Source organism: Elephas maximus, chromosome 13 (assembly GCF_024166365.1).
Source record: "Elephas maximus indicus isolate mEleMax1 chromosome 13, mEleMax1 primary haplotype, whole genome shotgun sequence".
Classification (NCBI taxonomy): Eukaryota; Metazoa; Chordata; class Mammalia; order Proboscidea; family Elephantidae; genus Elephas; species Elephas maximus.
The window spans coordinates 33,568,422-33,591,625 of record NC_064831.1 but is presented as its reverse complement, the minus strand read 5'-3'; the positions used below and the strand labels follow the sequence as shown (position 1 = coordinate 33,591,625).

Genomic DNA, 23,204 nt, shown 5'->3' with positions numbered 1-23,204 from the left:
AGTTTGGCGGTTCGAACCTATCATGTGGCACCTTGGAAGACAGCCCTGGTGATCCGCTTCTAAAAGGTCACGGCCTTGAAAACCCTAGGGAAACAGTTTTACTCTGACACATATGGGGTCGCCATGGGTTAGAACTGACTCGACGGCAACCGCCAACAACATTATTTTAGTAATATATTGTTGCACTAAATTGTGATATTCTGGAGAAGTATGGTTCTCCAATAATTCCCATCTTAGATCCATTTACTACTGCCCCTATTTCAAAATAATAAACTGAGGTGTCATTTATGACTCCTTCCACTCTCTAATCCTGTTAAGCATTTCTATAGAAAGGAAGAAAAAAGAGTTTAAGCTGCAGCAAGTCAGACTGTTCGTAACCACTGGATTTAATTTATTGATGTTAAGGGTACCTGAAATGAGAAGTCTGTCTTAAGAGGGAAAAAAATCAGTGATAATGCACTGCCTAGGAAAGCTCAGATATTTGCCTAATATTTAGATGTGACTGCCTAGTGAAATTCATCCTAGCTTTACAAGATTGATTTGTTCCATAAAATTTGATCTTAATAATTCTGGGTTCGGGTTGGAGAAAGTAATCTATTCTGTGCCACCATCTCTAAATTCGAACAAATCTGTAAGGTTTGAAACACAGACTCTACTAGGAATTTAGAAATATTATTTACTATAGTGATGATTCTCCAACCCAATATTAGCACTTCCTACTTCATTCCTGAAGACTACATGTTATTACTACCTTCCAGTTCATATTTGGATGAAGTACACATCAGAGACATTGGAGATGAAGAAGGATGAATGCATTCTTCTTCCCATAAGCAGAACGTTACCCCTTGGTGTGATTCCAAAACAATGCCCAAAGCCTGCAAAGCCCAGGGAAGTAGCCATAAGCCACAGTAAAACTTGATAAAGTCTCTTTCTTCACTGAAATAAAAAGAATTCATATTTCCATCTTTTTGTTTTATACAAATAACCTTTACGTTTTAGTAAAACTATTATCTGAAAATTGGCAGAATGCAAGACATAGGAATTCTAAAATTAATTTAAAGTTAACAGTTCCCTCTCCGCTAAAAAAAAGGACTTGAAATGTTACCATGTTTTTTTTTTTTTCAAAATTTTATTTAAATAAATCTTCTATCCATCTTACAACATACCACTTCTGTGTAATGGCATGAAAATATTTTAAGAGAATATAAGCCCTATTAATCACGCAAAGTGTACTTAGAACCCACTGAACAGAAGACGATTTCCACCACCCAGCCCCGCATTTCCTACCCCTTCAATACTGTTTAACATTTCCCTAGTATTTCTCGAAACTCCAACAAGACAAATAAATAGGATACCAACTGAAATATAATATTGTATCTGAATGAAATGTTTATATTATTATAATAAATATGCTTTATTACTAATCTATTATTTATTATTATATAATACTTAAATGTGCTTTCTAAAGTGGTAAAATATAACACTTTAAAAACTGGCATTAAAAAAAAAAATATGATCAAATCCCCTCTAGGTTTTAAAAAGAGTAACCATAAAACCTAAAAAAAACCTACTGCCATTGGGTCAATTTCAACTCATAGTAACCCTACAGGACAGAGTGGAACTGCCCCACAGGGTTTCCAAGGAGCGGCTGGTGGATTCGAACTGCCAACGTTTTGGGTTAGCAGCTGTAGCTCTTAACCACTGACTGTGTAACCATATATTACACACTTTTTAAAGTATTTGAAAGTCACTGAGTTGTAGGAACTAACTTGGCTGGTTACCAGTATAGAAAATGGCGGTAATTTGTCAGTGACCTACCCACCCCACAGATATTATGTGAACTAAAAAAGAATATCATTTGAAAGTGGTTAAGCCCTTGACTACAGCAGAAAGGTTGCCAGTTTGACCCACCCAGAGGTGCCTTGGGAGACATGCCTGGTGATCACCTTCTGAAAGGTCACAGCCTTCAAAACCCTGTGGAATAGTTCTACTCTTCACACATTAGGTCACCATGAGCTGGAATGGACTCGACGACAACTAACAACAACCGAGGATTAGCAGATTTCAGCAAAATTAATCCTGCACAAAATTTCCATGCCTCTGAACATAATGAAAAAATATATAAGAATACAGCTATGTTTCTGCTTGGGTGCCAATCACCTTTACACTTGAAATTTAAAATTCTTCTATTTTTTGAACTTTTCCCTTAACCTTGTACTCTGTTTCTTCCTACAGACATCCTACCTAACACCGTTAAAAAAAAAAAAAATTAGAGAACTGGAAATTACAGTAGCACAAGAGCAAAAACTGAAAGCCTAGTCTTTGTCTAGCAACAGGGACTGCTGTATTAAAGCCTGCTGGGCCAGTCAAAGGGAAGTGAGATGGATTTGAGTCGTTATTTGCTAAGAAACAAGACTAATGAGAGAAACAAGGGGAGAAAGATAAAGATGTTCATGTGGGTTTATTTTTTACAGGTAGGGTATTTTACTGGACGTGTTTGGGAAAACGGAACCAGATAACTGCTAATTAAAGACTCGTGGGAGAAAAAGGCTGAAATTAGAAAAAGGAGAGAACACTCCGAGGATCTAGCATACATAGTCCCTGTCTACCAAAACATTCAGGAGGAATGTCTACTACTAATAGATTAGAAAGGTGAAGACATTCACTATCTCTATTACAGGGCAGGAAAAAATAACCCTTAAATTCATGACCTGGTTTCTGTTTCCACATCTCGTACCAAACTTAATTCAGTATAAGGTTATAACTTGGTCATGAGATGCTTAACAAATGAAGGAATGTGAAAGTAAAAAAAAAAATTTTACAAGTCTCCAATTTGATAATGAGAAGTCAGGCTTATCAATGTTTTCATGTCTCTATATATCTTATTACTGCCTGAAAGAGTTAAAGAATTAAATAGCTTTGAGATTAGAGGTGGAATTCAAGGCCAATTATTAAATCTGTTAGCTATTCTTATTCACTTTTATCTAGTTGTCCATTTCAAGGTTATCTATTGATGATTCTTAAAAGTATGATATACAATTTCAAAAGTATTTCAGAGTACATTATTTATGAGATCAAAACATCCTGACAGATGCCCCAAAAATTGCTTTTCTGCATATGATGGAATTTTTTTCAATAAAGTATCTTTGATATAAGCAATGTTGTGCTATACAATAAGAAAGTACATGAACACATTTTGTAGACTGGGAAGTATCACACATGCAAGGTATGATGAAATCTTGCAGAAGGAATTTGGTCTTTGTTCTCAGTTCTTTTGTAGCCATACCAACACCTGAGGTGAATGAGTGGGGGCTGACCAGACCAACAGGGACCACTTGGGAGCTAGAAGCTGACTAAGCCTCGTGAAGTATGATGTAATCTATCATGACCCTAGTTTGATTGCTAACCAAAAGGCCCGTAGTTCAAATACACCAGGTGCTCCTTGGAAACCCTATGGGGGAGTTCTACTCTGTCCTATAGGGTCACTATCAGTCAGAATCGACTTGACAGCAATGGGTTTAGCTTTTTTTTTTTTTATCATGACCATGTGGTAAGGCTGATAAGAGCCCTGAACACGGAGGCTCAGAGGAGCTTCCTTGATGGTGACCATGGACTGAAGAGGGTAGTGTGTCCCTCTTTAGGACATGGATGCTCCACATTGTGACCCTCCCTAAACTCGCTCTATGTGTCCCTTCATTTGTATCCTTTTTGGTTGAACTAAAGCTGTAACCATATGTATGGTGTAGTTCTGTGAATCATTCGAGTGAATTAACAAACCCATGGGGGCAGTGAGAGTCAGTAGGAGCCGGCATCTACCTGTCTTTCTGCAAGAGGTGTCATTCTCATGTGTGAGCTCTGACCTACTTCTGGGTGGCTAGGGTCTGAGAAATGATCCATGAGCAACTGGTGTGAAAGAAGGTGTCCACCTAACTTGTGAGCTCTGACCTAGCTCTGGGTGGCTAGGGTTCAAGAGAGAGTGTGTCACATGAGTGGTTGGTGATGAGACTGGAGAAGTGGGAAGGTAAGACTTGATCTATTTTCATACTTTGGGAATTGAATGCATGATGACGCAGTTAGCAATGAAGGTGCAATTCGCCCACCTTGCCCCCTGGTTAGTGCAACACATAAATGAAAGGTGGAATTATCATTATATTGAAATTTTTTAAAAGTACCCTATAGTTCCTTAAAAAAACAAATTTATTGCCGGTGAGTTGATTCTGACTCATATCGACCCTATAGGACTGAATAGAACTGCCTCATAGGGTTTGTAAGGAGCAGCTGGTGGATTTGAACTGCTGACCTTTTGGTTAGCTGCCGAGCTCTTAACCACTGCACCACCAGGCTCCTTCACATTAGTAATTTAACAGTTGTTCCTTTGAACTCTAAAATCTCTCACATGGCACTTATTATTTCCTCCATGTTATAATTATTTATGTGTAAGTCATATTTCTTTATGAGATCATAAGGAACTTTACAATCACAGGTATGTTTCATCATACTAAACAGCATCTAGCACAGTACCTTGTAGTATTTTATGTCAAGAAAATAAAATACTGTACTTTTGAAGGTAGAAACAAAAGTCTAGTAAAGATTATATTAGCTACTATGCAAAAGTTTTTGGCCTTTTACAGTAATAAACATGCATATAGACAGGAGTAGAGCTCTTATTTTTCCTCACAAAAGCAATTCTATACCAAACAAAGTTAAGGGTATAGTTAGGGCCAGCAGCAGGTGAAAGATGATAACCTTAAGAACAGAGACATAGAATATCTAAATACATTGGTTTAAGATTTTCCCCATAGTATTTTTCTGACTTCAATAATTTTATTCATTAAGTTTAGAATGCCATTGAGTATGCTGCCTCACGTGGAGGACATCCAAATTCATTATTTTTCCTTAAAAAAAAGATTTCAAGGGGAAACAAAAAAACCAAGCTACAATGAAAAAGGAGATAGAGAAAGAGAGAAATTCTGTAGAGTGGTTCTTGGCCATTTAATTAAGGCCTCATCCTCCGAGGCTTACCTTTAGTAAAAACAGGGCTGCACTGCAGGAGACATATATTCAACATTCAATTCAACAAGGAATACACTGGCAATAATAATTGTAAAATGAAACATTTCTGTACCTTGATATCAGATGTGTCACGCTGACTGTTTCTCCAAGCTCTGGAAACTGATGAAAAAGTTCTGTCTGCATGATCAAATTTCCCTCCTTGCAAATTTAGGAAATAAGTGGTAAAGGGTTCCTAAAAATTAAGCAATTAGAAAAATTCGTATGTTCCCTCACGTATAAGAACATGGTTTTTAATAAATCTTTATATCTAAATATTTTAATGACTAATATGTTTTAGCCAGTAATAAATATATACTAGGTATCAAATGGGAATTATATCTAAATGATTACAATAATGTTCTTACATTATTTTGTTATTTCAGAAGTATTTATAAATATTTCCAAAATTTGGTATTTGCAACATTTTCTTCAGACTTTCTTCCTTTCCAAGAAGAATTTATTAGTAACATTCAGACATAAATTAGACTGTATTTTCTTCACAGTACAGGGAAATAGTCCTCTATGTAATTTTCCTATTGTTATGGCTCAATATTTAATTTATGATTAAGAAAAGAAAAATGTTTGGAAGATTTAAAAGCCTCCTCTTAGTTAAAGAACACTTAAACACATATTAGTGGATAATTGCTTGAAATTAGCTAAGCACTATAAATTACTTCTAGGATTTATGCCTGCCTGTACCCTTCTAACAAGCTTTAATTAATGATGTGCTGCTAATGCTTTCCCAAAGAAATTACTTTCTAGTAGACAAATCACCTTTCAATTTTACAGAAACACTTCTTGTTTAACCAATATATTATCGATACGTGGCAGCCTCAGTGTTACCTACAGACATACCTTATTCCATTTGGTGCAATTAAAGTTTCCAAAATATATCCATCTATTTAGTTCTTATTTAACAGACTACATTCGAAAATAACCTAAACAACAATTTAGAATCTTGTAAGATAGCTCCCATTTGCAGAGCCAAATTTAAGAAAATAATTCGCACAATTCCAGGTGAAACATTTTAAATGCAATTTTATACTAATATGCTATAAAATATATACAAAATGGAATATAATTAAAGCCTCAGTCATTTAAAAATTCTTTTTAGTTTTCAAAAAAGATGCTGATGATTTTTAATCATTACATACTCTCCATAACATTGAATTTACTTAGTCACGGCTTATTATTCAAACTGAACTTACTATTCTTAACAGCCAGGCAAGAACAAAACTTGCAGTTGAGTAATGAGTACCGTAGTGGAACTTTGGAACTTGGTCATCTTCCCACGATTCATAACGCTCTGCGAAGAATGCTGCCCTTTTTGGATTCAAAGCTCCGATTGGCTGGCAATGGGGTAGAGGGAAAAGGAAAAACAAGAACACATATAAATGTAATCATCCTTTATCTTTTCCTCTCTTCAAATGTTACCTTATTAGCAGGTGATATTAGCATATATTAAATAAACACATACTATTTAAGTTAAAACACAATGTTATATTCAGAGAGTGGATGGGAAAACAAATTTATTTTTCAAAGCTGGTGTAAGCATACACATATAAGTAAGGAATAGAGAAATCTGTCATTTCTCAGTAAGTCTACCTTCAGCTGAACATAGGTCTTTAATCGGTTCATAACAAGCATATTCATAAAGACAATTACATGAAGTGAATGTACTCTGGAAAGCACCTCTAAAGTTCTGTTTAGTTTATTAAGAAGCAACAACCAAAAACAGACCTTGAAGCTGAAGGACTGACTTAACAGGGGTTCTGAGAAGATGCTGGAACAAACTTAGGGGAGGAATGAGGAGTGCAAGCAGGAAATTGTATAAAAAAGAGATTAAAATGTAACTAGAAATTTCTACTAGTATTAGAAATTCTACTAGTATTAATGAAACTAGGATAAAAATATACCTACATGAAATATCGAAACCATAAAATGAATAGTAGACAGATTTTGAGTTTATATTTAAAAACAATACATTACAGACATGGTCCAAAGAGCAGTATAGTAAAGTGGTAAAGAGCCTGGGCTTACTGGGATAATAAGAGTACCCAGTCAGAAGGCTGTTTTGGAAGATAAAATGATTCAGAACATGTGAAGTCCTACAAATCGTGCCTGGCATATGTCAAACATTCAGTGAATTCTAATTACTATTTTTAACATGATCTTTTAGAATTGGGGTAAGACTTGAATAAAATAATGCCAGTGAGGCCCCAAACACATGGTTTAGCATAGAATAAGAGCTCAATAAACATTGGTATCATTGTCGCTTTTGCTGTTGCTGCTGCAGGTATTCAGGGGGTACATAAACTCAATTAAATGGTACATACAACTTTGTATGATTATGTATAGGTACGTTTCCTTAAGGAAGAAGCAGAGTTTTCTTAAGATTCTCAGAGAGGCTAGTGCTCAAATAAGGTTAAGAACAGCTCTTAAAACATTCTGATCCTAGGGAATCTCTATTCTTTATTCAAAATAAAGGACCAATTCAGTGGGAAAAAACACAACATGTAAAATTACTTCCCTTAATGAGATTTAGAGCACCAGCCTTCTGCTTTGTATCTTTTATAAGGAACTGTGAGTTAATCATTCTTTATTTATAAGAGAAAAAAAAAAAAGATCAGGGGAAAAGAAAATATCACCCTTAAGGTGGAAATTTCAAACTAAATAATTTAAAATATTGGTTTAAAACTGATGTATTCTAACATATTCTATTGAAATGAAGCAATGTACTTTCCATACAAATATGCGATCTTAAGCAACATTTTAAATTTATCATTACAGCTATCCTTCTTGTTAGCTATTTTTTCACAAATACTATTTACATTTGGTACTATTCTCTTTCAAAAGCTTGGTTCTAATCAACCTTATTTTATTTTTAAGCCATTTTTACTTTATAAGCAGATTTTTAAAAATCTTTGGTTGATTACTAGTTTAAATCAGTGTCACATATACTAATTTAAAATGCCACTTTTAAAGCATCAGTTTCTGTACAAAAGAATTATATCGATTGACTAAATTTATGCCAGTTAAGAAGAGGACTTCAAGAATTCTTTGTTTGTTACAGAACCAATTTGAAATGCCTTTAAATGTATTTTAGTTGTTGTCCCTGAAGACTGAGCCATGGAAAAGGAAAGAAGGAAGAAATAAAATCACTGGAAGACAAATTATACGAATTAAAAATAGAATCAATGCCCCCTTTTGTAACATTTTTCTGCATACTAAGTATTCACTTTATCTGCTCCTATTTTTATTTTTATTACTCTCCAAATGAGTATCCCCCAAAATCAATAGTTATAAAATCACGTTTCTTGAATATAATGCTAAAACCAATTAGGATTGATTTCACTAGCATCTGAAAAAATGGCATCTTGCAGAGATCCATATAGGTAGAACCACAGTATTGATTCTGGCTGTTATTGTTACAGTTGGTTTCTGAAGCCTGCTACAGGACAGCTATCAAGACATGCCACATTAATTTGCAAGCATATAAAAAAGAAGTCCCCAAATAAAAGAAGGTTTTTGAAAAAAAAAAAAAAAAAAGACTAGTGGAGCTGTGCAATGACAATGATACACTATCAGCTTACTCAGAGAAGTTACAGTGGGAATACACACATTGAATTATACATTACGCGAAAGCACTGATTTATTGTGGTAATAACATCCACCTCATTAAAAGATTCTGCTTTGCTGCAGTTGGAGGGCTACATATTGTTTACTGCTATAAATTAATGGCAGTGCAAAGAAGGCTGTGGAACCGTCCTAACAATAGATCTGTAATGACAGCGCTGTATATCATAGCTTCCTCAGCAGCTTCATAACAAAATGGAGACAATGTATTGAGCTAATACATTCTACCATGCTGGCCCATATTTTTCTGACAACTGCTTTAAAAGATGAGCTGAATCCAACTATGTTACAACGCTGCAAAACATTTAACTAAGCAAGAGTCCATTACATACTGAAGTGCATCATCGCATTTTTAAAACATTGTCTAAATCAGCATTTCAAGATGTTTATTCATCTCTGCGAAAGAACTAAAAGTAAATGCTGATGGCTTCTCTTACTTACACAGTATATTACAAAAAACAATTGCGAGCCAGTTCAGGGAGATCCTTAGCACTATCATCCCACATAAAGCTCTCTGTACAATCTAACTGGAGAAGCTTGACAGAGTACTTTTTTTTTATTTAATCAGCAAACTGATTAAAGGATGAAGAGAAACAAAATACTGGTCATTACAAAATGGTCATAACTTATTCAGAAAAAAAATCAATAGAATATAATTATTGATTAGAGAGTATAAAAATAGTGGAATTCAAGTTCATAACCAGGCAAACACAGATAGCCGTGGAATATAGAAAAATAATGTTAAACACTACAAAAAGCTAACAAATAAAATTAAGTAAGATTTTTCAATCTACCAAAAAAGAAAAAAGAAACATGAATCACAACTTTGGTTCAAATAATTAGAATAGAATGTTTTAAAAATTAGTCTCAAGACTATTAACAGAAGCATTACCTAAAAACAAATTTAAAATAAGAACTTAGATCAACGCAGGAAGAGACAAAATAAAGAAAACTCTTGAAAATGGTATTAATAGTAAAAAAGTTATTGTACATAGGAAATTTGAAAAATCTCACAAATAGCAAGAGTAACAATTGTGGTAGTGAGATAGGTGTTCTGTTTCAGAGATAAGAATGATGCCTTTCAAAACACGATATGCAAAGTAAAACTTTTTGAATGTTTTTTTTAGGAGTGTTACAGTAAAAAACAACTTTTTTTTTCTATTATCCTCTCTGAGAATTAATTTTGTTAACTATTAGAGAAACAAAAATATTGTATGTAAAGAGCCCAGCTCAATGGCAGGCATACAGTAAGTCATTAGGAACAATAATAATTATTATTCAGGTTATTTCACCAAGAATTTTTTTTAAAAAGCAATCAAATAAGCATGATGGAATTACTATAGTCTGTTTGGAAAGAATGTAAACATCACAATCTTTTAGTGGCAAAGTAGATCATAAAAATATATAACTACTGTACACTGTCTGTAAGAAGGTTAAAAGTACAATGTAGTAGTCCCAATCGACTGAATTACCCAACCTCAAAAATGTAATTAAAAGCAAAATTACTTTTTAAAAGCCCAGGGGCCTCCAAATTTTACTGTGAAAAGCATATGAAATGTCAAATAATTAACAATCCTTTTCTGCTACATTAAAAAAAGAATGGTTTCTCCCCTGAGGGAGCAGGAGAGCAATGGGATGCAGACCCCAAATTCTCGTACAAAGACCAGACTTAATGGTCTGACTGAGACTAGAAGGACCCTGGTGGTCACGCACCCCAGACCTTCTGTTGGCCCAGGACAGGAACCATTCCCAAAGCCAACTCTTCAGACAGGGATTGGACTGGACAATGGGTTGGAGAGGGATGCTGGTGAGGAGTGAGCTTCTTGGATCAGGAGGACACTTGAGACTATGTTGGCATCTACTACCTGGAGGGGAGATGGGAGGGTAGAGGGGGTTAGAAGCTGGTGAAATGGACACAAAAAGAAAGAGCGGAGGGAGGAAGCGGGCTGTCTCATTAGGAGGAGAGCAACTGGGAGTATGTAGCAAGGTGTATGTAAGTTTTTGTGTGAGAGACTGACCTGATTTGTAAGCTTGCACTTAAAGCACAATAAAAATTAAAAAAAAAAAAAAAGAATGGTTTCAGGTTCACATACCCCTTTAAATGTAAATAAAATATTTCACTTAATCACAGGTAAAAGCTATAAAAAGAAATGGCTTTTACAATGTTGATATTAATTCCAAATTTTCTCTTTCTTTTTAAAAATTTTAAGAACATTTATCTGAAATTATCTATTTAAGAATTAAGAATAATACCTCAAGCTTAAATTTTTCAATTTATAAAACATTATTATACATTCTTACAATAAATATGTGAGACAGATAACTATTTAAAGATAAGAAATGAAGTATCATAAGTAACCCTGCTCAAAATCAGTATAAACCTAGGAGACTCAAACCCAGTACTCAAAACCCCACCTTTGGGCTGTATTACCCATCAAAAACTTTTGTGTAACAAATTGCTTTTCTAATTTCACAACTTCCTAGTTTCCTATGAACTCCATTTTTTAAAATATTATCTTTATTCAATAGATTGATTTAAAAGACTAATACGTGTAAAGAGCTTAGAAGAGCTCCTGGCACGAGGAAAGTCCTCAGTAAGTGTTGTTGCTGTTAGGTGGTAGTGTTGGGAGTAGATTTCAACTCAGTGACCCCCTGTGACAGAGCTGAACTGCCCCAAAGGGTTTTCTTTCCTCAGCAGCCAAGAGCTTTAACCCTTACACCACTAGGGAGTCTTTCAGTAACTGGAGCTGGTATTAACGTTGTTACCATCACCACAATCCCTTCTTCATTACTGAAATTTATATATGACCTGGTATAATTTGTGCCAACCTTTCAGAATTGAGGTTAAAAACTGCTGGCCCAGGCTAACAATTATTGAGGGTGAGAAATTTAAAAGAAATTGGCAAGTAATCTCAAAAATTATACATCGAAGAAATTTGATTGAGTTAACCAAACTTTTCTTTTAAAATCCAAAAGTCTTGAAAGAGAGTTTTTCACACCGTTATGTAAAATGCTTTCTTAGGAAAATCATTAAATACTAATATCTGGGAGTGAGGAGCAGAAGAGAAGACGGTTAAACAAAAAGGTAATTCTGGACAACAGGACTCAGAATAGGGCCCGTGGAAAGGCTACAGTGCTGCACTTCCTGAAGGCACATTTTGTAGGTGCCCCGAGCAGCAGCGGAGAAGAGATGCCAAAAGTGAAAAAGGTTCAGGAAAAGAAGACCAAAGAGCAGGACTACTTTACAACTCTGTTAAAGATCTTGATAACTAGGTGAAAATTGTCTGGAAATGTCATCTTCACGTGATAAGACTGGGAAATTGGAAGCAAATTTTAATTCCATGACTATTGAAAAAAATCTGTAGTAAACCAAAAACCGAACCCATTGCCATCGAGTCGATTCTGACTCATAGCGACCCTATAGTAGAGAACACTACTGTCCCATTGGTTTTCAAGGAGCGGTAGGTAGATTCAAACTGCTGACCTTTTGGTTAGCAGCTGAGCTCTTAACCACTGTGCCACCAAACCTGTCCTCCAGCATTTAAAAGATTGTGTGCACACAGAGGGGGATAAGCTTACTTTATTCTTCCCTGGAAGTAGCGTCAAGTCCGCCTGTTGCCATCGAGTCGATTTTGACTCATGGCGACCCACAGGGTTCCCAAGGAGCCGACCTTTCACTTAGCAGCTGAGCTCTTAACCATTGGAAGCAGGGTAGGCACATAGATATTAAAAGAAAGCCACTGCACAGCGAGGGCCAAACACTAGCAAAGAAAACAACAAGATGCTTGAACTCAATGCTCTTTTAAAGTCTATGCTATAAAAGTAACAGGTTAAAGGAAAGAATACTGTTAATTAAGTGTTATCTGACCTACATTAACAGATTAAGCAAAGCACGTCAAATTCAAGGGATGAGAGGGGATGAACTATCAGGAAATGTTACATCATAAAAGATAGTCATTCTTGATTTGGTTTGGGAAGCTACCAGGAAATAACGATGGCATGTAGATTAAGGGGCCACTCTATCAGATGACAATATCACTACTTATTGGATGCTAATATAAGTGAAGGTTTTAAGAGTCTTACATAAATTATCGCATTATCTTCACAACAACTTACACAATGTACACATCTGTTAACCATCCCCAGTTTACTCGGCGGGGGGGGGGAATAAGTATGGGTGAAGCTAAGTCATTACCAACGCCACCTACCCAGAGGCAGAAGCAGGGCTCAAAGCCAACTCTAACTAGCAAGTCCTAGAATGATCTTGGTTGTAGGATGAATTATGTGGATTAATGAAAATATTGCTACTGACCTTGTAAGGTTATTATTAGATTCCTCCCACAGCAGCTTTGAATTAAGTGCTATTTAAATTTTAATTCCTTGCTACATAACGTCTGTGGACAACACCTTAGAGGAAGCTTCACAAATGGGGGAAAAATAAATGCAGATTTTTTTCTTGGGCACACCCAAAAGGTGCTTGACAAAAATGGCTTTTAAAAGAAAAAAAAGATATGTATTGTCACCAAAGTTTATTGCCTTATCGTGCTCTGAACCTTTATATGTGTACATCCATATCCATGAAACCAAAAGAGACCCTTTGATTCTGTGTGTTGCTGAACCTTTTTAAAGAAGCCAATGAATTTTGTTTCCTGAGTCTCCACCACTGGCCCTTCTCCCCGCAGCTCCCCCATTCCAGTGAAGAAAATAAACTGATGGCCTGTCATTTAAGCAACACCGACACTGTTAGGGGGCAGTAACTATTTTGTTTCAGTTGCAGCAGCCCTTTTATCTAAATGACAAGTATAACAAACAGCCTGATCAGCATTTTTACTCAACCTTGGCTTTCAGGGTATTTTGTCATATGCTATATGCGGCTGAAATGGTTTAGCACTTATCTTCATACGCTCTCGATTTTATTTAATATTGTCAGGAAAAAAATTTCATTCACATACTACTGCGGCTTTTAGAGTTAACAAATAAGCACTTTTATTTTCAAGTACCAGAGCAGTTTTTAATCCCTTGAAAACACACTTTCTTGCAAGTGGCATTAAACATATACCCACTGTACCATTTCAACTTAACAAATACATGTTGGGGAAAAGAAAGGTATTCCATTTTACTTATTGTGCCCATGTAGACTTTAAATCACTTTCAAATGCTCACACTGATAGATTTAGTAGCATTGCCTTCGTACGTCTGTATTGTTCCACTGTGGTTAGTATTAAGTGATTTTTCCTGCGAGTTTTTATCTGAGTTTGAGAAAGTCATATAAATTGATGAAAATAATCTGATAATCCAATGCCAGCAGTGAGTTAAATGTCTGAAAGAACCCAAGAAACAGTCCTAATAATCCAAGAAAAGCTGATAAAAAATGTTTTAAGCAATTATGAAAATGATAAACACAGAACAGGCCTCAATGCTGATATAACAAACCCCATCCATTTGCAGATAGGTATATCTATCCACTTAAAGAACCAGTTAAGACCATTAAAATCAAATAAATCATCTATAGGTTTCGAAAATGGGTTATCGGTAATCAAATACGAAGGTTCCTCTAGCTTGCATAAGCTAGATACATTAAACAAACAAAATTAGAAATTACTTGAGGGACATTCAGCCTCTGAAACTCAAACTCCTTTATGTTTTGAAAATCAGAGGAATACAGCAAAAATAGTTCCAATTTGGGAAACTATATTTAGTCTGTTTAGCTCAAACCTAAGCTGGGGAACTGTACATTTATTCTTTTTAGTTTAAACCTAAGAAATTTCTCAATGATTACATATGACTTACAACAAAATACGATTATAAAAGGAAGGAGGACTCAAGATCTGTAAGGATGAACAAAATAGTTATTTTCTTCTCTATTTGGACTAATTGATTTTTTGAAAAGTTATTAAATCATAACCTAAAAGATACAAAGTGACAAAATATACAATAAAAGCTCATGATAAAGCTTAAAAAGTCAATATAAGACAAGATTCTAAACTATAAGGCATTTAAAAATCATTAATGAACTTCAAATATCAAACAAGGAGATAAAATATTGTTGTGCAGGTATAACCGGAGGTATGTGGTGGTGCTCAGGAGCAATGGGGGCAATTGGAATCAATTTACTGAGATAATCTCTAAAATTCAACAACTGTATTAGAAGAGACTCTAATAATTCTCATAGTTCAAGAGGAGCCATAGGTCATACACAGAGCTCCTAAATGTTCCTACAGCTTTTGGAGTTGATTTCTAGCAATGTGAGCCCTGATAGGCAAATGACCAAGAGTTCACAGCAGTCATATTGCCAAATGAAGTCCACTCTTGGTAAACAAGGGTCAGTGATACTCAACCTCTAAGACAATCTCCAAGCAGAAGCACTTATACCAAAAAGAAGTGCACTGCTAAAATAGTCCAGCCCCTTTGGTACTCCCTAATGGTGAGAAGGTAGTCAAGGTAGTCAAGACAGTGGACACATGAAATACTCTGGCCAGACAAAACGGGGGCAGCATAACTGCTGAGGAAATAGTAAAAAAAAATAAGTGTCCATTAGATTTCATAGGTACTACCTATAATTTCCCTTACTTATGTAAGACGATACTCTAGGATGGTCATCGATATAAAGAACACATTATTTTACCCCTTTTATAGATGAAAGGAGCCCTGGTGGCACAGTTGTTAATAACTACAGCTGCTAACCAAAAGGTGAGCAGCTGAAATCTACCAGCTGCTCCTTGGAAACTCTTTGGGGCAGGTCTACTCTGTCCTATAAGGTCTCCATGAGTTGAATTTGACTCGACAGCAACTTTTTTTTTTTTTTTTGGTATACGTGAAAATTTTTATTACACTTTTCTTCTATGATAGTATCAGTTATAGCTGGTGAAAGTGGTTAAATTTAGTCATCTGATTGGGGGACAATGCTAAACAATATTTAGAAGAGACCAGACATCAGCCTGTGAGTTCAGATTTAGAAAAGGTGGCCCTAACCACTGCATGCAACAGCTGGACATGACTTTGGGCTTGTGTCTGTAACATAAAATAGAAAGAAACAAAATGTATGAAATTCAAAAACATAAAACAAATCCTTTGTTTGGTTTATAGATTTCTAACTTCCCTTTATAACTAGAAAAAAAAAATGCCTTCACATAATAATACAAACACCACCAAGAGGCAATAAAATTAAGTTTGAGGTTAAAAAGAAGAAGCAACAAAGAATCCCATCCAATATATCGCCTGAGAGATGGACTCAGATTGAGGAACGATCAGGTTCAAATTCATAAGTGTTGTTACCAGCTCTTTTTTTATGCAGTTTTATATAAAAAAAAAAAAAAAATTTTTTTTATATAAACTGGTATGTCCACTCAGAAACAAACAAATCTTGCTTTTTAATATTCTTATCTATATTTTGGAGCCCTCATGGTACAGTGGTTAAGAGCTTGGCTGCTACCCAAAAGGTCAGCAGTTCAAATCCTGCAGCTGCTCCTTGGAAACCCCATGGAGAACTTCTACTCTGTCCTATAGGGTTGCAATGAGTTCGGTTTGGTTTTTTATCTAAACTTTGGCTTTTCTACTATTTTTTATTACTAAAAACTTTGAGGAAATTTAAAAATATAGAATGTTTCTTTATGTTTTAGTTTATGATCAGTATTGAGCCTACAATCAATTATAAAATAGAATACAAGATCTTATAAGTTAGCCTAGTAACAGATGGCATCATTATGGCCCCATCATCCACAACCCTTCTCCCATATGGACCACCTCTTTACAAAGGATTTCAAACTTGCCGTAATTTAAGAAGTTCATTATAAAAAAAAATTAAAATATGTGGATATCAAAAAATGAACTAGAGAATTCAGACAATAAAAAATTTTAAAAGTCTGAAGAACCTACATCAAAAAGGGTAAATTTAATTTTATATCTAAATGGTTGAGTTGACCATTTTCTATTAAAACAAACCAGGAATCCTTAGAGGAAGAGTGGATTTCAATTCTGGGGCAAAGAATATACAAAATGAGCCTGGGATATCTTGTGCCAGAAAGCAAGGGAGCTATCAAATACTAACAGGGTTTTATCAAAGGGATATGGGATCCTTCACCCTACTGGACAAGTTGTGACAATTTCAGTATCACAAAGAATAATGGATTCATGCTTTCAGTTAGACTATAGAAAACAGAAAGGGAATATCATTCCCACTGTAACAACAAGAACAAGAAAAATAATCTATAAAATTACAACTTTTCTTCAAATCCTCAGAGAGCTGAGGTGTAAGTTAATAAAATTCCAAAAAAAGGACAAGACACTTCCAGGAGAGATGGCACATACAAACTACTGCAATTTTGATGGAACATGAGAGGAAGAGGTGGCCAACACAAAAGTGGGTGAGAAGAATCAGTTAAAATTTTTAATAAATTCTTAAATACCAGTTAAGATGTGAATCTGTGTAAACACAATGGTTTAGAAAAATTGGGAGACTCAGACACAAGGAAGTTAACACGCACTTTCAAATTCTTTTCTATGGGCCCACAGACGGTGCCCATTCAAGAGAACGAACGTGAACAAGGCAAAACAGGAGACCAGAGAGAGCCTCTCTCAGGACATAGGCATGCAGAAGGTGCTCTGCTGGTACAGGGGACAAGCACAAAACACTGTACACTTTTCCTAATCCTCTTCTTATGAATAAAAATCCCTAAACTGATGGGAGAGGAAGACCAAACTTTATCATCTCAGGGCCCAGGCAAATAACAACTGCACAGGAGAAATGGGTAGGTGCAAAAGCAATCTGCCTCTACAGAGGGGGTACGAAACCCTCTGTACTGCTCCCAGGAAAATATCCACAGGTTTATCTGGGGTAGAGTAGAGGTAAAAGACCTTTCACTGCGAGAGGGGTCAGAAAACCTCTTGGGCTCAGGATCCTGGAGTAATATAACAAAGTCTGCTACCACTGGGAGAAGGGCAGGAAATTCTCTTCTTGCCTAAGACCTGCCACAGATGCAAGACAAAGTTTAGATGCCATGGGAGAGGACAGTACAAGCAGGAACACTGAGAAGACCCATCCCTGAGGACCAGCCAAGTAGGGTTTAAGACTGAGGCTAGACCAGGAGAACTGAGAACCCCACTGTACTACCACAAGCCTGGCATTCAGTAACCAGCAATAGTAATCCACTTCTGGGGAAAAGACAAGATTGTAGCTGAGAATCTCCTCTGTGGCACAGGCACACAGGAACTGTTAAAAGTAGATGGTGAACTAAAAAACTCAGAAAAAAATTTCGGCATCCCGAAGCTCACACTAAGCATGTAAGAACACTCAACTGCTGGAGGAATATGACACCTGTGGTACACCAAAGGTAACAATGACAACAAGCCCAAGACCAGCTCAACTACTGACTGGATTGACTGAACTCCCCACACAAACTGCTTCACAGAAGAACAGGAAACCACATTTCTGTGCTAGAAAATGCTATTCACACTCCAGTCTGTACTGTTCTTCCACTAACATCTGGCATTCAACCAAAAACTATGAGACACAAAAAAAACTAAGAAAAAAATGACCCACTGTAGAAAGAAAGCAATCAACAGAGGCAGGTTCAGGTAAGACAGATGTTGAAACTATCAGACCCACACAGGGTCTTTAAAATAACTATACTTCATATACTAAAAGATCTACTGGAAAGGGTGGAAAACATACCTAAACAGGGAGGGAATTTCAGCAAAGCTGGAAAGTATAAAAAAGAATGAGATATAAATGTTAGTAATAAAAAATACTAGAGATGAAGAATTCTTTTAATCACTTTCTGAGCAGACTGGACATACTTAAGAACCAGTGAACACATGACAATAGTGTAATAGAATTATCCAAAATGAAGAAGACAAGTGAAATAAACAAATAGGATTGAGCACCCAAGAGCTACAGGACAATAGCAAAGAGTCTAATATGGGAGTAATTGGAGTCATAGGAGGACAAAGACAAAAGAGCAAAAGAAATATTTAAAGAGATAATGGCTGAGAAGTTTCCAAAATCAATGCAAGGAAACAAACCACAGACCCGAGAAACTCTGAAAATCTAAAGGGGAAAAACAAAACAAATAAATGAACACCAAGAGAGATTACAGTCAAATGGATGAAAACAAACAAAAAATCATGAAAGAAAAAAGAAACATTTCATACAAAGAAAAAATGATGACAGTGCAGACTATTCACAAGTAATTACGCAAGCCAGGCGACAGCAGAGTATCAACTGTAAAGCACTGAAAGGAAAAAAAAGGCCAACCTAGAATTTATATCCAGTGAAAATATTTTTTAAAAAATTATGAAGTAAACATTTTTTCGGATTAAAATAAAACTGAAAGAATTCACTGCCAGGAGATATGCCCTAAAAAAAATATTAATCAAAGTTTTTAGCGTGACTTCAGATTGAAATGCAAATCTACACAAAGAAGTAAAGAGTATCAGAAATGACAACACTTAGGGTAAATGTAAATTTTTTTCTTATTTGTTAATTCTTTAAAAGATGACTGCGTAAAGCAAAAATAGTAACTATTGAGTTTACAACACATTTAGCTGAAAATATGTGGCAAAAATAGCCTAAAAGGTTAGGAAAGAGGGAATAGAAGCATACCGTTGTAAGATTCAAACGCTATACAGGAAGTAGTATACTATTATTTGAATGTATACTATCATAAATTAAAGATGCATATTCAAAACCATAAAGGAACTACTAATTTTTTAAAATAAGTATAACTAATAAGCCAATAACAGAGATAAACGAAATTATAAAAATACTTAATTTAAAAGATGGGAGGAAAAAATATACAAAAAAACTAATGCGAGGAATAAAAAACAGCAAGAAGGTAGATTTAAACCAACCGTACCATTAAAGGTAAGCAATCTTAACATAACAGTCAAAACAGAGAGATGGTCAGATCAAACGTAAAAGCAAGACTCTATGCTGTCCACAATAGAGACATTTTAGATACTAAGTTTAAGAGCGGTTTAAAAAACTGATGCGAAAAAGATATCACAAGTAGCAATCAAGCTCTATATTACTTTCAGGAAAAAGTAGACTTTAGAACATGGATTATTACAGGTATAAAGAGGGACATTACATAATGATTAAAAAACGCAATCATCAAGAAAACATAACAATCTAAATGTGTATGTACTGCCAAAAAAGTATGTGTACCCAAAAACAAATTTAAAAAAACACATAAAAATAAAAAGTGATAGAACTTAAAACAGATATAGACAAATCCAAGTTATAGTGGAGACGTCAACACTCCTCTCTCAGTAATTAACAGAACAAGTAGACAGAAAATCAGTCAGGGTATAGAAGACCTGAACAACACCATCAACCAACTTGATCTAATTGATATTTATAGAACTCTTTATCCAACAACAGATGAACACATATTCTTTTCCAGTCCTCACAAACATTGACCATGATAATGTTCTGAGCCATAAAAGAAATTTTAACTAATTTTAAAGAAGTGATATCATGCAATGCATCTTCTCTGACCATAATGGAATTAAACTGGAAATGAGTAACATAAAAATACCCAACAAATCCCCAAATATTTCTAAATTAAGCAACACACTTCTATATAATCCATAGTCAAAGACAAAATCACAATGGAAATTAGGAAGTATTTTGAATGAAAAGAAAACACAATATATCAAAATCTGTTGAACATAGCCAAATCAGTGCTTAGAGAAAAATTTGTAACATTATATGTTCATATTAGAAAGGAAGATCTCAAATCAATAATCTAAGCTTCTACGTTAAAATACTAAAAAAAAAAAAAAAAGACATTAAATCCAAAGCAAGTAGAAAAAAAGTAAGCAGCAAGAAAAACAAAAATAACTGAAATCAAGAACAGAAAAAAATGAAAATTTGGTTTCATTTTTCAATTAAAAATCAACTGAAAAAATCAAATCTCTAGCCAGACTGATCAAGGAAAAAGGGGTGCAGGGGGAGACAAATTACCAGCATCAAGAATGAAAGAAGGTACAACTTAGATGAAACAAGCAAACTTTGTGAAAGATAGTGACTATCAAAACTCATTGATAAGAACAATGAGATAACCTGAATAGCTCTATATTTATTCATGAAACAGATACTGAATTTACAGTTTAAAAAATGTTCCCCAAAAATAGAACTCTTGGCCCATATAGCTTCAATGATGAATTCCACCAAGTATTTAGGGATAAAATAATAATTATTCTATATAAGCTTTTCCAGAAAACAGAAAAGAAGGAAATAACTTCCCAACTCATTTTATCAGGCCAGCATCACCCTGATGCCCAAAACAGACAAAGACATTACAGACAAATGCCCTTCATGAACATAAAAAAAAAAATCCTATTGCCGTCGAGTCTATTCTGACTCATAGCAACCCTACAAAAAAAAAAAAAACCCTACAGAACAGGGTAAAACTGCCCCATAGGGTTTCCAAGGAGTGCCTGGTGGATTCGAATTGCCAACCTTTTGGTTAGCAGCCATAGCTCTTAACCACTATGCCAGCAGGGTTTTCTTTATAAACACAGATGCAAAAACTCTTAACAAAATATTAGCAAATCAAATCCAGCCATTTATAAAAAGGGCACTACATCATGACCAAGTGTTATTTATCCCAGGATAACACTCAGGACTCAAAACTCAAAAATCAACTAATGTAATTTACTATATTAACTGACTAAAAAAATAAAACAAAACAAAAAATCATGATTATCATCATAAAAAGCACTTGATAAAGTTCAATTTCCAATTATGATGAAAAATTTCAACGAAATAAGATAGAAGAAAATTTTCTTAACCTGATAAAGGGCATCTACCAAAAAAAAAAAAAAAAAAAAATCCCTACAACTAATACCACACTTAATAGTAAAAGACAATGCTTTCCCCCAGGACCAGAAAAAAGGCACTCTGAGCACTTCTAGTAAACATTATACAGTGCCATAAGACAAGAAAAAAGAAATAAAAGATACCAATCCTAACATTAATTCTTCAAAAATTTACTTATATTTTTTATTAAAATATTAATTATGGTCACTGCCAACAACCTTTTTCAATTATTTATTGAATCAGGAGTTGGCGTTTTATCGTTTTTATTAACTGGATGATGATATGGATGAACAGAAGCCAACATCGGAAAGGGAGAAATATAACGCTTTATTCTGAGATGACATGTTCATCTACGAAGAAAATCCTCAACGCCTGTAAAAGGCTCCTAGTATTAATAACTGACTTTAGCAAAACTGACAAATATAAGGTCGGTATGTAAAACTCAACTGTATTTTTATATAGTGGCAATGAACAACTGGAACTGAACATTTTATAAGAGCATTAAAAACCATGAAATTCTTGGAGATAAATTAAAATATATACAAGATTTATAAGCTACAAAATATTGGAGAGAAATGAAAGAAGACCTAAACAAATGGAGAGTATAGCATATTCATGGATTGGAAAATTCAATATTATTAATATATCATTTTTACAAAAAATGGTCTAAAAAGAATGCAATTCCAATCACAATTCCAGCAGGCTTTTTTTATAGACATTGACAAATTAATACTAAAACTTACTTGAAAAAATAATGACCTAGAATAGCTAAAACAAATTCAAAAAAGAAAAACACAGAGGAGAAACACAACCTGATATTATGTTATAGTAATCAAGACAGTCTAGTACTGGTATATAAGACTAGATATACTGATCAATGGAACTGAATGGTCTAGAAAAAGATCCACACACAGAGTCAGCTGATTTCCAACAAAGGTGCCAAGACATTCAAAGAGAAAAGACAGTCTTTTCAACAAATGGTGCTGGAACAATTGGACTTCCGTGTGCAAAAAATGACAACCTTGCACGTCTAACTTGAATCCATCAATCCTTTAGAGGTTACTTCCAGTCTGAGGGAAATACCGAGGACAGAGGGAAGAGGAAACAATCAGAAAAACTCAGAAGTGGGGATCTTCGTCAGGATAACTGACTTGGTTTTTTTCCCCAATACGTCAGGAATATTTTTAAAAAGGTGGGAGGGAGAGGCTGTGCTAGACTAAGTGAAAAATTAAGATTATAACAACCAGGTGCAATGTGTCATAGGATGGACTCTGGTTTGGATAAACCAAGAGTACAGAACATTTTGGGGGCAACTGGGAAAATGTGAATATGGATGAGTGCTAGAAAAGATAAAACTATACTGACTTGAAAGGGTGCAGATCACCAGTGAAAATAAAGGTTGGTTACAAAGTACATATGATTTCATTTTGGTAAAAAATAGGTATTTGTGTATCTATGTATATTGTGAGTATATGTATGGAAAGATATCTGGATGCGTATAAACTAAGGTGTTAATGATTATTAAATTTAAGTGGCAGAAATATGGTGTTTATAAACTTTTTTTTATATAGTCTACAAAAAAAATTCTAGCTTTTATCAATGTTTTTATGCTACTTTTTTAGTAATAGAAATAAGTGAACATTTTAAAACTTATTGTTTTCATAATTTATCCTTTTCCACTTCCAAAATCTTA

General features: G+C 34.8%; 1 protein-coding gene across 1 annotated transcript in view; it reads right to left on the bottom strand.

Moving 5' to 3' along the window:
* The window catches only part of LRBA (LPS responsive beige-like anchor protein), a 769,624-nt gene that overhangs the window by 176,067 nt on the left and 570,353 nt on the right, over positions 1 to 23,204 (bottom strand). Inside the window, exons 46-47 of the mRNA XM_049905216.1 lie at positions 6,261 to 6,401; positions 5,126 to 5,245 (exon numbers count right to left, since the gene is read on the bottom strand). Of these exons, the coding sequence (XP_049761173.1) occupies positions 5,126 to 5,245; positions 6,261 to 6,401 (261 nt within the window). The remainder of the gene's footprint in view (positions 1 to 5,125; positions 5,246 to 6,260; positions 6,402 to 23,204) is intronic.